At 38.7% G+C, this 16,322-nt stretch overlaps 1 protein-coding gene across 1 annotated transcript; it reads left to right on the top strand.

The window, feature by feature from the left end:
* The first annotated feature begins 10,175 nt into the window (after window positions 1–10,175).
* Window positions 10,176–16,007, top strand: NHLH2 (nescient helix-loop-helix 2). The gene is made up of 3 exons (XM_007485246.3): window positions 10,176–10,541; window positions 10,955–11,315; window positions 13,926–16,007. The coding sequence occupies exon 3, from the start codon at window positions 13,934–13,936 to the stop codon at window positions 14,339–14,341; it is 408 nt and encodes a 135-aa protein (XP_007485308.1). The 5' UTR covers window positions 10,176–10,541; window positions 10,955–11,315; window positions 13,926–13,933; the 3' UTR covers window positions 14,342–16,007.
* The last annotated feature ends 315 nt before the right edge of the window (window positions 16,008–16,322 follow it).

Raw genomic sequence — 16,322 nt, 5'->3', positions numbered from 1 at the left:
AGGATTTTGTTATAAAGATTTTTTCCCAATTTCTTGCTTCCCTTCTAATTTTGGTTGCATTGGTTTTGTTTGTACAAAATCTTTTTAATTTAATGTAATCAAAATTATTCATTTTATATTTGTAATATTTTCTATCTCTTGTTTGGTCTTAAATTCTCTCCTTTCCAATAGATCTGACAGGTATACTATTCTATGTTCACCTAATTTACTTATAGTTTCCTTCTTCATATTTAAGTCATTTACCCATTCTGAATTTATCTTGGTGTAGGGTGTGAGATGTTGATCTAATCTCTCCCATAGTATTTTCCAATTTTCCCAGCAGCTTTCGTCATATAGTGAGTTTTTGTCCAAAAAGCTTGGATACTTGAGTTTATTGTATACTATCTTGCTGAGGACATTAACCCCAAGTCTATTCCATTGATCCTCCCTTCTGGCTCTTAGCCAGTGCCATATTGTTTTGATGACCACTCTTTATAGTGCAGTTTAAGATCTGGTACTGGTAGGCCCCCATCCTTCTATTTTTTTTTTCATTACTTCCCTTGATATTCTTGATCAAAGGAACTACTTATATAAAAATATTTATAGCAACTCTTTTTTTTTGTGGTGGCAAAGAATTGAAAACTGAGGAGATATCCATTGATTGGGGAATGCCTAAACAAGTTGTGGTGTATGATTGTGATGGAGTACTACTGTGTCATGAGAAATGCAAACAGGATGATTTCAGAAAATTTTGGAAAGACTTATATGATTTGATACATGAAATGAATAAAACCAGGAAAACTTTGTACATAGTAATAGTAATAATGTACAATGACCAACTTCACTGAACTTTTATCAACAATATAAGGACCCAAGACAACACTAGGAGATGACTTATGAGAAAAAAGGCTATCCACCATCGTAGAAGGAATAATCTTTTATATTCCAGTCAATAGAGAATCAGTATGACATAAAACATATGTATGTATGGAAAGGCATTTATTCACATCATACTTCAAGCACTATGATGGTGTAAATTTCCTTAACTTCTGAAGGTTTTAGTTTCCTCATTTATAAGAAGAGGAGGAGATTGGACTTGCTACCATTGAAGTTAACCTTCCAGCTATAAATCTATGCTCCTGTAGTGATTTCCTCCTTTTTTTTTTCTGACTCCAGACCCAATGCTCTATCCACTGAGTCACTTTTGTTGAATAGAAGACCTCTGAGATCCTTTTCAGTTGTAAGATTCTATGTTTCCAGTTCCTCCATGAAACCTTTCCTATCTCTTCTAGCTCATAATGAATTCTCTCTTTTCTGATGTCCATTAGTGTTTTCTTTATCTACACCATATAATTTAACTTTTAATTGCATATTATTCTATTTTTTTTCTAGTTCTATGTTTATAAATCTCATCTCAACAATAAAATTATAAGTCACCTGAAGGCAACCATAGTACCAAGCACAGTAATTGGACCTTACTGTTGAATGATACCTTTGAAAACATCAGACAGCAGCATGAAAATATACCCATATATTCATATCACACCAAGTATGCTCTATTTATCTCTTCAACAGAATGGATTGATTTATCTAACTGTATATTTGTAAATATCTTTATGTACTCTTTTTAAAAATCCCTTACCTTCTAGGCAACTGAGGTTAAGTGGCTTGCCCAGGGTTACACAGTTAGGAAGTGTCTGAGGTCATATTTGAACCCAGAACCTCCTGTCTTCAGGCCTGGCGCTCTATCCATTGAGCAACCTAGCCACTCCTTTTATTGTGTACTCTTCAATTCAGTCATGCTGGCCTTCTTACTGTCCTCACATAGGATACTCATCTTTGGGGCATTTTCACTGACTATCTCACATGCCTAGAATCCTCTCCTTCTTCATATTAATTTCTTTTCTTCCCTGGTTTCCTTCTAATCCCAGCTAAAATCCCATCTTCTAAAAGAAAACTTTCCTGATCCTCCATGATGCTTGTGCCATTTCTCTGTTTATTGTCTCCAATTTATCCTATATATATATATTATATGTACATACTCACTTGCATTTGTCTCCCTTATTGAAGACAAACATGAGCTCCATAAGAAAAGGATTTTCTTTTGCCCTTAGTACAGTGCCTGGCACATAGTAGGATCCTAAAAATAATTTTTTATTACTTGTACTGAATACTTGTTTTTGCTGACCTCGCGTTTCTATCAGAATTGTTTTTTGTCTGGTCTAAATTTAGTGTATACTTGTTTTTGCTTTTAGCTTTGGGTTTATCATGAGTAAATCTGTGACAATGTATGTGTTTGCATGATAGTATATCTATCATCATGTGAGAGGAAAGATGGGTTAGTGAACAGAGGGGATGAAAAATTAGGTTCATGGTTTGTCTCTGCCTCTGAGTCCATGGATGTTACTTATCCTCTCAATGATCGCAGGCAATTCTAAGACAGTAAGTTAAAGACAAGGCACCAAAATCTATTAGAGAAGGGAGTTCCCATACTGAAGGGTCCCCATATGAAAGAAATCATGGTTCCAATCTTCTTCTACTCCCCAACAAAGAGAATATATGTGTTCTTATTTATCTTTGTGCCTGTCTGAGGAATTTTATATGCTCCGGGTGGGCTTGTTTATTTCTATGAATCTTTGTGTTTTTATTTGTGTACTCACATGAGGGTACATATCCTCACATGTACAACATGGTATACACACACATAAATATATACATGTATACATATGTGCACATGCATGTACAGATATATGGATATTGCCAGGAGCCATCAAAGATCACACTGTTTGACACAGTCACGTGGAAACCAGGGACTGCAAAGCAGCCCCCAGGAAGGATGGAAATATCCACTGAAACCCCCCTAAATGACTTTCCTTATTAACATCCCCTTATTATTGGAATTGCTATGATTCTTATTTTTACTTTGCCCCAGGAAAAATAGATGAGAGCAACATGGTTGCAGGGTTAATATAGATGTCCCACTCTGTCCCCCCAGGATATTACAAGGAGATCCCACTTACAAAATTTAAACCTAAGGAATGAATCTTTGTGTTTTTATTTGTGTACTCACACAAGGGCATATATCCTCACATGTACATATGGTATACACACATAAATATGTACATGTATACATATGTGCATATGCATGTACAGGTATATGGATATGTTTATATACCTACAGTTATGCAGGTGGTTTTATTGCTAATTGTAAGATTAATAACAATAATTGTTAGCACTACTATAGCACCTTAAGTTTTACAAAGCACTTTATAAATTTTATCTCATTTTATCCATGCAACAACACTGGGGAGAAGATGCTATTATTCTCATTTTAAGGTGAGGAAACTGAGACAGATAGAGGTAATTTGCCCAGGATCAAACAGTTAGTATAAGTGTTTGTGTCTAGATTTGAACTCAGGTCTTATTGAGTTCATGTCCAGCACTCTGTGCACCATGGCACCACCAACCTGCTTTGAAGAATATCTTGGGTCCACCCCAACTCTGGGATAATCATACCAAACAAATGATGCAATCTGATTTACCATGGTAAATTTGGCCATCTGGAACCCACAAGTATAACTCTCTTCCCAATTTCATGGCAGATTTCATGAACAACAATTAGTAGATTCAACCAGTTTTCCACTGAGTCTGGTTATGAAGCAGCTACCTATAGCCAGCTTCCATTTATATATTTTATGAGGTGCGAGATAGAAAGTCAGTGAATCTGTGTAGATTGATTTTGAAATACTTGTTTATAGTTATATATTTCTACTATTGCTTCAATGATCCTTGACAAAGACATTGTATAACACTGATTCTCTTTTTTCATTATTTAAATTTATTTATTTGTTACATTAAAATGCTCAAGTAACCCCTTTCCTTCTTCTCTTCCCCCCATCAGAGAAGACATCATTTGACAAAAGATATATGTATATGTATATATATGCATATATATATATATATATATACACAAAACAATGTCTTATTTATTTCTGTTTATCAGTTCTTTCTCTGGTGGTGGATATACATGAGTCATTTTTCAAACAATATTTCTGCTGTTGTATATAATGTCTTCGTAGTTCTCATTTCACTCTTCATAACTTCATGTAAGTCCTTAAATCTTTTAAAAAATTTTTCATATGCCACAGTTTGTTTAGCCATTACCCATTGGTGGACATTCCTTCAGTTTCCAGTTCTTTGCCACCACAATGAGAATTATTACAAATATTTTAGAACACATAGGTTCTTTTCCTTTTTTCCTGATCACCTTAAGAGCTCAGAAAGCCTTTGCTGTTGATTAAACTACTCCCAATGCCTGTTGCCATGGTGGGGCTTGTCTTGGCATGCTGCTTTGTACTCTGTCTACCCTGTTGCAATAGCTCTTTTGTGCTGCCCTTCTAAATTGTTTTGGGCTGAAAAATTATTTTACCCCATCTTTTTCTGGGTTATGCTACTCCAAATTTTGGGGGGGGGCACTATATCATAGTTTTGGGGTGGGTAATTTGATAGAAATCAAGTGTGTCTGTGTACCTTTTCTTCCATCATGACTCCACCCCTTAAATATTTTTTTTTAAGAAATATCTGCATTTTATTCTAGAGGCCATAAGGAGCCAAGAGATTCTTGAAGAGAGGAATGACACGGTCAAACCTGTGATTTAAAGCTATCATGTTGGCAGCTATGTGGAGGATGATGGGGGAAATGGAGAGACTTGAGGCAGAGAGATCTATTAAGAGGCTATTTGCAATGGTCCAGGCCAGACTTGCTGAGGTCTCAAAAGAGAAGGGATGGCTATTTCAATGGAGAGGAGACACAAGCAAGAAATGTTATGCAGGTAAAATTGGCAATTGGTTGAATATATAAGATAAGAGATAATGAAGGAGTGACTAAGTCATCTAAAATGATTCCTAGTTCACTAGAAGGATGATGGTACTAAGGATGACTGAAACAGTAAAATTAGGTAGGGGATATTAAGAAGAGAAAGATAACGGATTCTGTTGCCAACACATTGAGTATGGAATGCTTGCTGCACATTCAGCTCAAAATGTCTAAAAGGCCAATGATGATGCAGAACTGGAAATCAGGAGAGACTATAGATTTGAACATAAAGATCTAGGACAAGAATCTGCTGGCATCAACTTAACTTGGCTCACAAGAACCCATTGTTAAATTTTTTATTGTAAACATTTACATCTCAGTAGTCTATAAATGCTACAAGTTAAACCATGGTTTATTATGTTGTTGATTGTTTAGACTTAGGTAATAGGGAAAATGTTAAGAATGCAGATAAAATTTTAATTGTGTCCTAGTCATATTTGGGGGTGGAAGAGAGCCTGTTTTTAACCATTTACCAGAACATCACTGGATCTGAAAATCGTTTGCATAGAGCTGATAAATGCATATCTGAGATCAGAATAAACCACTAAGAGAGTGTGAAGAGGAAGAAGAAAAAATAATTCAGGAAAGAGCCTCAGGATACAATAAGAATTAGGGACTTTGATGCAGAATATATTCTTTAAGGAGAATGAAGAGAAGAGGCAAGAGAAGAACTAAAACAATCTAAGGAAATCCCAGAAAGTGGAGAGTTTATAAGAGGAACAGTGTGGGTCAACAGTGGCAAATACTGTAGAGGTCGAAAAGGATGAGGATTGAGCAAAGAACATTGGAATTGGCAAGGAAGATATGATTAGTAATTTTGGAAAGAACAGTTTCAGTTGAGTAATGAGGCTACATGCCAGAGTGCAATGGGTTAAGATGTGATAAAAGAGGAAGTAAAAGCAATGGGAATAGACAGATTTTTTTTAAAAAAGATATTTTATTTGTTGTTATTTTAAAATTTTATTTATTGTTAAATATTTCCCAATTACATTAAGAAATTTAATGTTAATTTGTTAAAAAATTGAGTTCCAAATCCTCTCCTTCTCTCTTAACCATTCCCACAAACCCTTAAGAAAAATAAAGTGAAAAAAATTATGCTTCAATCTGCACTTACAGTTTATTAGTTCTCTCTCTGAAGGGTTATAGCATTTTTCATCAAGGATTCTTTGGAACTGTTTTGTATTATTGTCTTGATAGAGTAGCTATGTCTTTCACAGATGATCATCATTACAATATTGTTGCTGCTATGTATTGCTGTGTGTTTCTACTGTTGCTAATGTTCTCCTGGTTCTGCTCACTTAACTTTGCATCAATTCATCTAAAAACTACCCAGAGTTTTCTGAAACATTCCTGCTCATGATTTCTTATATTATTCTGTCACAACCATATGCCACAATTTGTTCAGCCATTTTCCAGTTGATGGACATCTTCTCAATTTCCAACTCTTTGCTACCACAAAAAGAGCTGTTATCAATATTTTTACATAATTTTGGCTAATAGGTCCTTTCCCATTTTCTTTTATTTCTTTAGGATATAGTAGTGGTATTGTTGGATCAAAGGATTTGCACCGTTTTGTAGCTCTTTGGGCATAGTTTCAAATTATTCTCCAGAATGGTGGTTGGATGAGTTCACAACTTTACCTGTAGCATGTTAGTGTCCCTGTTTTTGTATATCCCTTCCAGCAACTATCATTGTCTTTTTCTGTTATGATAGCCAACTGAAAGGTGTGAGATGGTATCTTAGTATTGCTTTACTTTGCATTTCTCTAATAAAGAATGATTTGGAATATTTTTTCATGTGACTAATGACTGCTTTGATTTCTTCTTCCAAAAATAGCTTGATCATGTCCTTTGAAAATTTATTAACTGGGTAATGACTGTTATGTTTACAAATTTGTTTCATTTCCTTTTGTATTTGAGAAAATGAGAACTTTATTAGAGAAACTTGATATAAAATTTTATTTTTTCCAGCTTCCCACGTTCCTTTTAATTTTGACTCTATTAGGTTTGTTTGTGTAAAAGCTTTTAAATTTCATGTAATTAGAATTATCCATTTTACTTTCTCTAATCCTCTCTATCCCTTGTTTCATCATAAACTCTTCCCTCATCCTAGTTTTGACAGATAAAAGGTTCCATTTTCTTCTAATTTGTTTATGATAACACTCTTTATGTCTAAGTTGCTTATCTATTTTGACCTTATCTTGACAAACAGTGTGGGATGTTGGTCTGTGCCATTTTTTTCAAACTGCTTTCCAATTTTCTCAGACATTTTTGTCTAATGGTGAGTTTTTACACCCAAACCTTGAAACTTGGGGTTTATCAAACACTAGACTGTGATGGTCATTTACTACTGTGTATTGCATACCTATTTTATTCTACAGATCCACCATTCTATTTCTTAGACAATGCCTGATTGTTTTGAAGATTACTATTTTGTATTATAGTTTGAAAACTGGACTGCTATGCCACCCGTCACATTTTTTCCAATGATTCCCTTGATATTCTTGAACTTTTGTTCAGAAGAAATTTATCATGATTTTTTTCAACCTCTATAAAATAATTCTTTAGTAGTTTGATGGTTATGACACTGAATAAGTAAATTAAATTAGAAAACCTTTTCATTTTTATTATGTTGACTCAACCTACCCATGAGCATGCATATTTTTCTAGATATTTAGATATAACTATTGTAGTTATACTGTTCATATAGTCTTGGGGTTTGTCTTGGCTATAGACAGATGTTTCTTAGAGTTTGGCTAAGAAAGAAAGGAGCACTATAGAAGGATAGCTTTAGGAGATGGCAAAGCCAACTGAAGGATTTTTTAAAAGAATGATTGAGGGACCTGGCATACAAATAGGCAACAGTGAAGGAACAAATAGATAAGAAGAGAACAAAGATTGGGGTGGATGAGATTATAGAGAAAACTTTCTAAGGGAGAGAGGATAGGTTCAAATGTACAAGTAGAGGTATAAGTATAAGAGGAGGAACCTGGGTATCAGAAGACCTGAACTGATATCCAAATTCAGACATCTAATAATTGTGTGGCTCTAGGTAAATGACTTAGCCTCTATTCACCTCAGTTTTCTCAGCTATGAATGGGGTTATAATGGTAGCCTCTATTTCTGAGGGTTGTTGTGAGGATAAAATGACATAATGTTTGTAAAACACCTTGTAAATTATAGAGCATGAATAGATACTAGCTATTTTTATTAGTCATTCTTTCATCAGAGAGGAATCAAGGAGGAGAGAATGAGAGATGATATCAAAGGGTTTTAAATTATGGAGTGGTGGAAGAGAGGACCCTCAAGAAAAAAGGCCCCTGCTTTCTTAGTAAAGCTAAAAAAGTGAGAGAGGGTGGTGTGAAGATAGGAGGGTGAGGAGAGAAGAAAAGGTTGTAAAGAGCCTCTGTGAGTAGTAGATAGAAAATCAGTTAGGGGAGGAGAGGAAGATTGCTTGTGTTTCCAGAAGAGCCCAACTGAGATTAGATAACATAAATTTATAAATTTGCCATGGACCCAGTTAGCATAATTTTATGACTTCCCATTTAGTCACAGGTTCAGTAAGAGTTACCTAAGAGAAATGATCTATCTATCCATCCATCTATCTATCTATCTATCTATCTATCTATCTATCTATCATCTATCGATCTAAGATAGATGATATCTATGTGTATATACATGTACATATATATACATATATATATATATATATATATATATATATATATATATATATATATATATAGAGAGAGAGAGAGAGAGAGAGAGAGAGAGAGAGAGAGAGAGAGAGAAGCTTGGTACAATAGAAAGTGTATTGGATATGAAATCAGATGAATTGAGTTTGAAGACTAATTCTACTACTTATTACATTTGTGACCATATGTAACTCACTAACATTCTTGAGACCTCAGTTTCCTCATCCATAAAATGAGTCTAACCTCCTCATATAATTCTCCTATAATTCCAGAGAGTACAACAGTGTAAGATTAAGTTGATTAAATACAGGGCCAAGATTGGGATGGGTAAGAAAGTGAAGTCAGAGCTGAAGTGATGTCCTGGAAAGCTAGAAAACACTGGGGAGAAAGGGAAGGAAATTCTTAATCTGTCTTCTCCAGTGTTTCTCAAAGCATAGAAAAGGTATGCAAAGGAAAATCCCTACTGTTTACTACTCTGAGAAGCCCCAAAGGGTAGTTCCCAGCAGGCATCTAGTGACTTGCCCCACCCCCCTTCAAATAAAACCTTATTCATGAGACAAATAGAGTAAAAAAAAAACTCTGAAGAAGGCTCCTCCTCTACAAACTTCCCTGGGGATGGAGGAAAGAATTAAATACACGATTAAAAAAAAAAAACCCATAAAATGTCCCAAATTGTAATTAGATCACATATAGTTAATCAAATGATTGTTAATATCATTTAAAAAAGAATCAAAGCCACTAAAAAGACTGAATTAGATTTCCTTCTTTATTGAAAGGTATATGCAAATTCAGGTTCACCAGGTTATGTAGACTTTAGAAGATACTGCCGATTTGTTCATGTTTACAACATTTTAGCACTAGGTGCTCCACCGAAATGAAGGCGCCTGCCTGCTAAAATAGGGGAGAAGGAAGTTGGATCATCAGCACATGTGCCATGCCATATTTTAACTTGAATAAATGAGTGAATGAATGGGTAAACAAACATACACAGAAAGGCAGCATGTTCTCATCTAGTGGTCATTAAAAAAGAGTATACCTGAATTCTGGTCCTAACTCTTACTATAGATCATCAGTCTTTCCATCTATGAAGAACTTCCTTTCAAATAAATATTTTGATATCTACTCAACTCTGAAAATTGCCACAGTAATTGCTTATCTGAAGAAGAGATTTATAGGCATACTTCCTATTGAAATACATTTCAAAGAGTATAAAGTGAGCATTGTTGAATAAATATTCATCTAATGCATGGTAGACTATACACACATTTATTTCTTATTTTAAAATATATATACATTCTTTAAAATATTAAGAAATAGATATGTTCACATAAACATTATTTAAGGAATAAGATATGTATACTATGTATGTATAAATATTTCTCAGGCACAGAAGCTTGTCATTTTCCATCAAATTTTTAAAAAAGCAGCAATCCTGTGTTGTTGTTGTTGTTTACAGTACGTCAGAAGAGTTTTTCCATAACCAATATGTTGTTTATTTGCACCTAAAGACTGCATCACTCATCATGCAAAAGATAAAGATTCTTATTATGTCTGTAGACTCTGTTTAGAGGCTAAGGTTTATGTCACGGACTGTTTTCAGCTGGTATATTTTGTGGCACAGATTCAATGGGAATCTGATCTGCTGAAAATATTTGGGCTGTGAAAACTCCCACACTGTGACAGATGTCAAGTCCAATTAAGTGACTCATGTCCAGGTTTCTGTCCAATAGGATTTCCCATTAAATATCAATTTAGGGAAAAAATTCCATCCTCCTTCTTAAGCCTTTATCTCTTACACCATCTCTAGGCTGAATCAATTGGTACCAGGAGAGCCAAGAAGCCACACACGGATCTCTGCTGTTTTTTTTTTTTCCTCTGCTCTACCACCTCTCTCCAGTCTTTCTCCTCTTCACTGTCACTGTGACTAGCGGGAGACTTTCACTTTTCATCATCCCAGCATCTTCAAGCCACTGACTATATTTTTATTACAAGGTAAAGAAAAGGGACTCTGGGGTGGAAGGGATGTGGGGGGAGGGAGATGTGATGTAGTCAAGCCTTGAAGGATTTTAAAAATATAAATCTATATCTATTTATACATATAAATAAAAGAGGGCGAAGAAAAAGGGAACATTATTTCCGAGTTACAGTATTGTGTTCTTGGGAACAGGAGAGACACCAGCGGAACAAAGCCTTATCTAGGGGGGTAAAAATCCTCACTTCTGGCAAGATCGCATCTCTGACCTGTATTTATCAGGTTTCCCCCCCAAGATTTATTAAGGGAAGGCAAGGAGTACAACAGGAAAGAAATCTTATCCTAATCATCATTCTTATTGATCTGTTGGCGATTAGAAATCAGTCTTTTGCTTTGATGGTGTTTATTTCTGCATCTCTTTTGTTATTTATAGAGACCTGAAAGCTGAGAAGGAGAAAAGGCACAAGACTTTTCAACAAATCATGCGAAAATCGAAAATCAGCCAACGAATTATTTTCTATATATATTTTTAAAAGAGAGAAAATGTATTTTTAATATATTCTCCAAGAGAACATTCATTCCCATTCCAAACCGTGAGGAATTCTCTTCCATCACCGTGGCCAACAGAGAGATAACAGTTTCGTTTTAATTTTTGAATATAATCATAATTTGTTGCTTTTAATCCCCTCCCCCCCTTCCGAGTTGGAGATTCTACCCCCCACGCCTTTCCTCTTCCCTGGAATTTTCATTCTAAAAGATCTGAGACAAGATCTTTGAGAAGGTTTTTTTCCAAGGTAAGTTTCATTCATCCCATCACTTCTTTAATACTTTGAAACTAATTGAGTTTGGACTGTGGGGAAAAGACAAACATATTTAAAGCTGCCATTTCAGTTACTTTCCAAGAAAAAGAAATGTCTACAGCAAAAGCTGTTTGGGAGGGGAGGGGGGGATGGAAGCAAATCTAACACGCTGTTTGAGGGGAAACTACCAACTTTGTACCCAAACTACAGCTGTGAATTATCTTCTTTGGGTTTTCCAAGAGCTAGGGGCTTGTTTAAGTCCGTGGGAGATGAGTTCTAAGCACAAACAGCCTTTAATTCTTTGGGGAAGAGATCTTCATCTCGAAAGCCGTGTTTCTTTCTCTCTCTCGCTTTTTTTGGTTGCTTTTATTTTTGTTTTTGAATGGTGCCTCTGAAGGCTAAGCTCTCTTTTCTTCAAAGGAAGATAAAACTATATAAAGAAAGAAAAATATTTAAAAGATATTTCACGACCAAATTGGTACCGAGAGTTCAGCGTCCGGGATGGTACGAGAAATGCTCTTTCTAGCTTTTGTTTTGTCGAAAAGAGCGCCCAGGTTACCTCGGAAATGAGCATGGACTCCCGGGGCAATAGGCTCTCACATTCAGGGTTTAGAGGATTATGATTTCCTATGCGCTCTCTCGTCACTGGGATGGAAACACTAGCAGGTGGATTTCTGCGCTCAGAGCTTCATTTCTTTAAACAGACGAAAGAGTGGAAAAAAGGGATGGATGGTGGGCAGGAGGGCTATGGATTGTCAATGGGTTCAGGAGTCTTCCCTCGAATGTGGCTCTAAGGTGAAGAAGCTGAAATTCCAAAGGCGGACCCGAATTTGAGTCTTTCCCTAGTGTTTTCGTGCTTTGGGAAGGAGTGCGAACCCTACGTCCTTAGCCTGGGCCTCTTTTCAGACCCTTAGATCTGCTCCGAGCGCCCTGGGGCCGTGGGATATCCGAAACTTTACCCTTGCGATGATGACTCAGAGATCACATTTTCTGTTCGATGGGCTAGACGTCCTCCCTCCCTCCCAGATTCTTTACCCCACTCTGTTCCTACATATCTTCCACCGTCACAGGCACCCCCTGGCTGCAGACCACCACATCTCCTCTCCAAGGTTATTCTCGAACCGCCGGCGCATTGTTTTATTACAGGCAGGCATGTCTCTATAAGTTCCTGAATTTGTATTGCTGTCTGCATGACAGATGGTGCTCTGTGAGGCTGCAAGGAGCTACGAGTCAATTTTCTTTTGAAAGGCGCCTCCGCGTTTATTTATTAATTTATTTACTTATTATTTCGGAGCCGGGAGAGGGCGGTGATTTGGGGTGGGGGAATCACTGCTCTCACACCCACCGCCCCTCAGAGCCCACTCTCCAAATCCTGGAGCCAAGAATGGCAGCGGCCCCTCCCTCTCCCGCCTGCTCCCCCCCCCCCACCCCCAGCACCCCAGCCCAGCCCAGTCTAGCCCAGCCCTGTCCAGCCCAGTCCTAGTTTCCTTAGCTAGGCCTGGCCAACCTCAGACTTGGTTTCTTTCCTCTTTCCTTCCCCTTGCCTAGGCTCCGCTGGGCATTTGGCGTCTTTATGGAGGTCCTTTCATGTTAGGGAGGGAGGGCGGCCGGGATCCTAGCGGATGCACTAGGCAGAGCCTTTCCCGGGCACGGGGCTCTGTGCACTGGAGCGGGCAAGTGAGGCAAGAGAGGCCTCGAGGTGTGTGCCAGGCACATGTGGGGGCTGGGCCCAGTTACTCCTCCGAATGGATTGGTTTGTTGTCCCTAATCATTCTTTTTGTTAATTGGGAGTGGGAAAAAGAGGGAGAGATAAAACAAGTGGGGAGGGAGGGAGGAGGAGGAGGAAGAGAGAGATGGAGAGTGTGAGAGAGACAGTCACTGACAGAACAGATAGACCCTGAGAGACAGAGATAGACAGGCAGACACAAACAGAAAGACAGGCAGGCAAGCAGCCAGCCAGCCAGTCAGACAGACAGACAGAACCTGAGACTTTAAAGAGTCGACAGTTTTCAGGTCCTAGAACAAAACCCTGTCCAGAGTCGGGTGTGCAGCCCCGTGTGTCCCGGGACTCCTCTCTGATTCCTTCCTTCTCTGACCTCTCCTAAGCTTGCCTCAAGGGGCTGTGATCTTGAGCTCCTCTCTGGAGTTGGAGCTGCGGCCTGTGGGAAGCCGCCGCCAGGGTCTCTCCCCAGCCCAGAGAGCTCCACTTACTCCTCGGCCGAATGGTTCGCTCGTTTGGGGGTGGGCGGCCTTCAAAGAAGTGGGTCGCCTCTTGTGCCAGGCGGCTTCCGCCTCCCGCCTCTGCTCAGCTTTGTCTTCTAAGCGCTCCCTCTTTTTTGCCTTTCTCTTTCCCTTTCCCCTCCCTCGGTGTCCCTCTCCCCTGGGTCCAGTACCTGTTCCCTGCTCCTGGGACTAGGATCAGTAACTATGGTCTCTCCCCCACCCCTGGAAGCTGAGGTGTAGGGGGTGGGGAGAAGGGTCGCTGACCGGTCCGAGTGAGGGTACGTGTGCATGTAAGGGTTGGGTTGTCCCTAGGGCGCGCCCCGCTCCCTATGAAAAAGAGGGATTGATTTCTTTTTGTTGTTGTTTTAACCCCACCCCCAGCCTCCAAAATGATGCTCAGTCCAGACCAAGCTGCTGACTCGGACCACCCCAGCTCTGCACCCTCGGACCCCGAGTCCCTGGGCGGCCCGGACGCTAAGGTGCTGGGCAGCGTGTCGGACCTGGAGCCAGTAGAGGAGAGCGAGGCTGATGGCAAGGGCGGCAGCCGAGCTGCGCTCTACCCGCACCCGCAGCAGCTGAGCCGCGAGGAGAAGCGCCGCCGCCGGCGGGCCACCGCCAAGTACCGCTCGGCCCACGCCACCCGGGAGCGTATCCGAGTGGAGGCCTTCAACCTGGCCTTCGCTGAGCTCAGGAAACTGCTGCCCACCCTGCCTCCGGACAAAAAGCTCTCCAAGATCGAGATCCTGCGCCTGGCCATCTGCTACATCTCTTATCTTAACCACGTCTTAGATGTGTAGGGACTGGAGGCCGGGGGCAGCCGGCATGTCTGTCCCTGAGGTCCGGACAGACCGAGGCGGCCGGGGCCGGGACAGTGGTATTGGGGTTGCAGGAGGAGGACGCAAGGTTGCTGCTGCCGCTGCCCAGAAATGACTTTGACAAGGGGAGAAGCTGCCTAGGGAGAAGGGAAAGGTGGGGCCATCCCTTCTGACCTTGATGGGGTGGGAGGGAAAAGGGGAGCATTGCGATTGCGGGGATGCAAAAGGTTTTTTGTTGTTGTTGTTGTTGTTGTTTTTTCCAGTCCAGGAGTACCTCATAAACCCCAGCTGAGATAGCTACTTCCAGGCCCCCTCTCTTCTGATTATCTATTACTTTCCCTTTGCATGGGTCAGCTTGAGCTAACTCGAGGGTTTGCATTCTTTCACCCTGATGGGCCACCCCATCTTTCCTTTTCTCTTTTCAAGGATGAAGGCAAAAGGGTGTCTTAGGCTACTGGGATTTTTTCTCACTGAAAAAAGATTACCCAACATTTAGGAAAAAAGAAAAATCTCTGCCACTGTGGAGATTAAAAACCCAGTAGGGTGGAGAGGAAACCTTTCCTCCTTGTAGTGACAAGAGGACAATAATGTAGAAGACTGGCAAACAAAAACAAACAAAACAAAACAAAAAGTTGGATATTTTGCAAGGTTAAAAAGAGAACCAGGAGGAAATGAACACATTGTGAGAATATTTGAACTTGGTAAGCTCTTAGCTGCAAGATACAAATATAGAAAGAGAAAAATCCATATTTAAGTGGATAATTTAATATCAAATTGCTTTTTCAGGCTAAGTGCCCCTTTACATATCCAAAAACATCTACTTATGACCTTAAACATGTGACCCATGGGTGCAGTTAGAAAAAAAGAACTATTTTTTATTTATGTTATAAGGAGTAGACTATTTTTTTCAAGACATTTATTTTTCAGAGTGGTGATAATTTTACTTTGGATACTTTGTGCCAATTTATTTCTATAGTCGAGTGTTTACACTTTTTCCTGTGGAATAATTCTGTCTAACTTTTTACGTGTTTGTTGGGGTTATCCAGTGGTCTTCTTTTTGCGCCAATTATATTGCACTTGTATGACAAACGCTCCTCCCTGTTTCTAAACATATTTTATATATTCAAATGTTTGTTCTTGAAAGTTTTCTTTTGTGTGTGTGTGAGATCAACAACACTAGCACTTCACTATTATAGTTTTTTAAAAAGAATTACTCGTTGTTATTCTTCTCTGTAGTTATGTCAGAAAAAGTACTTTGCAAACAGTTTATATAAGGAGAGTAGCTTCTTTGTGTGTGTGATGTATGTATGTGGGATGTTTTTAGGAAATGGAGTTATTTTCCTAAAAAAAAAATCCAGAACTACTTTCCTCTGTGACAACCAAAAAAAAAAATCTATAACCTGAATATGTTTCATGTTCTCTGCTGTGAATCTCTTAAAACAAGGAGCGCGTTTTAGAGACAAGAAAAAAAAACACATCTGCTATCCAAAGATTTTAGTCTTTTTCAGGGTTTTTTTGTGTCTCTGTTGCTTTATATAATGCAATATTTTGTAGTGAAAATAGATATAATCTGGTTTCTATCTGACGAGTTTTTCATATCTCATGAATGGTGCGCTGTTTTGCATATAAATAAAGGTATCAAATACAACTCATTTTCTATTTTTTAACTATGCTGTCTGAAAACATGAAATGTGCTGGAGCTGAGCATAACATGTCCTAATGGAATTCCACTCTTTGGAAAGGGTAAGAAGGTCCTTAGGAATCAATGTTCATGTGACAGAATATCTGATCTACTTTCTTGATATGAGATACAAGATAGAGAGAGACACAGCTTATTTGATGCAGTCATGGACCATAATACTCACATATGGAGGGGAAGGAAGATATACCCTTACTGAAAAAAAAATATATATATATATATCGATCTGTCTGTATGTGTGCATATCCATACATTTATATTTAT

The sequence above is a fragment of the Monodelphis domestica genome, chromosome 2 (assembly GCF_027887165.1).
Source record: "Monodelphis domestica isolate mMonDom1 chromosome 2, mMonDom1.pri, whole genome shotgun sequence".
Taxonomy (NCBI): Eukaryota; Metazoa; Chordata; class Mammalia; order Didelphimorphia; family Didelphidae; genus Monodelphis; species Monodelphis domestica.
This window is presented reverse-complemented; position numbering and strand designations above follow the sequence as displayed.

Coding starts and splice junctions, on each gene's coding strand:
- NHLH2 (XM_007485246.3), top strand. CDS start 13,934: ATGATGCTCAGTCCAGACCAAGCTGCTGACTCGGACCACCCCAGCTCT.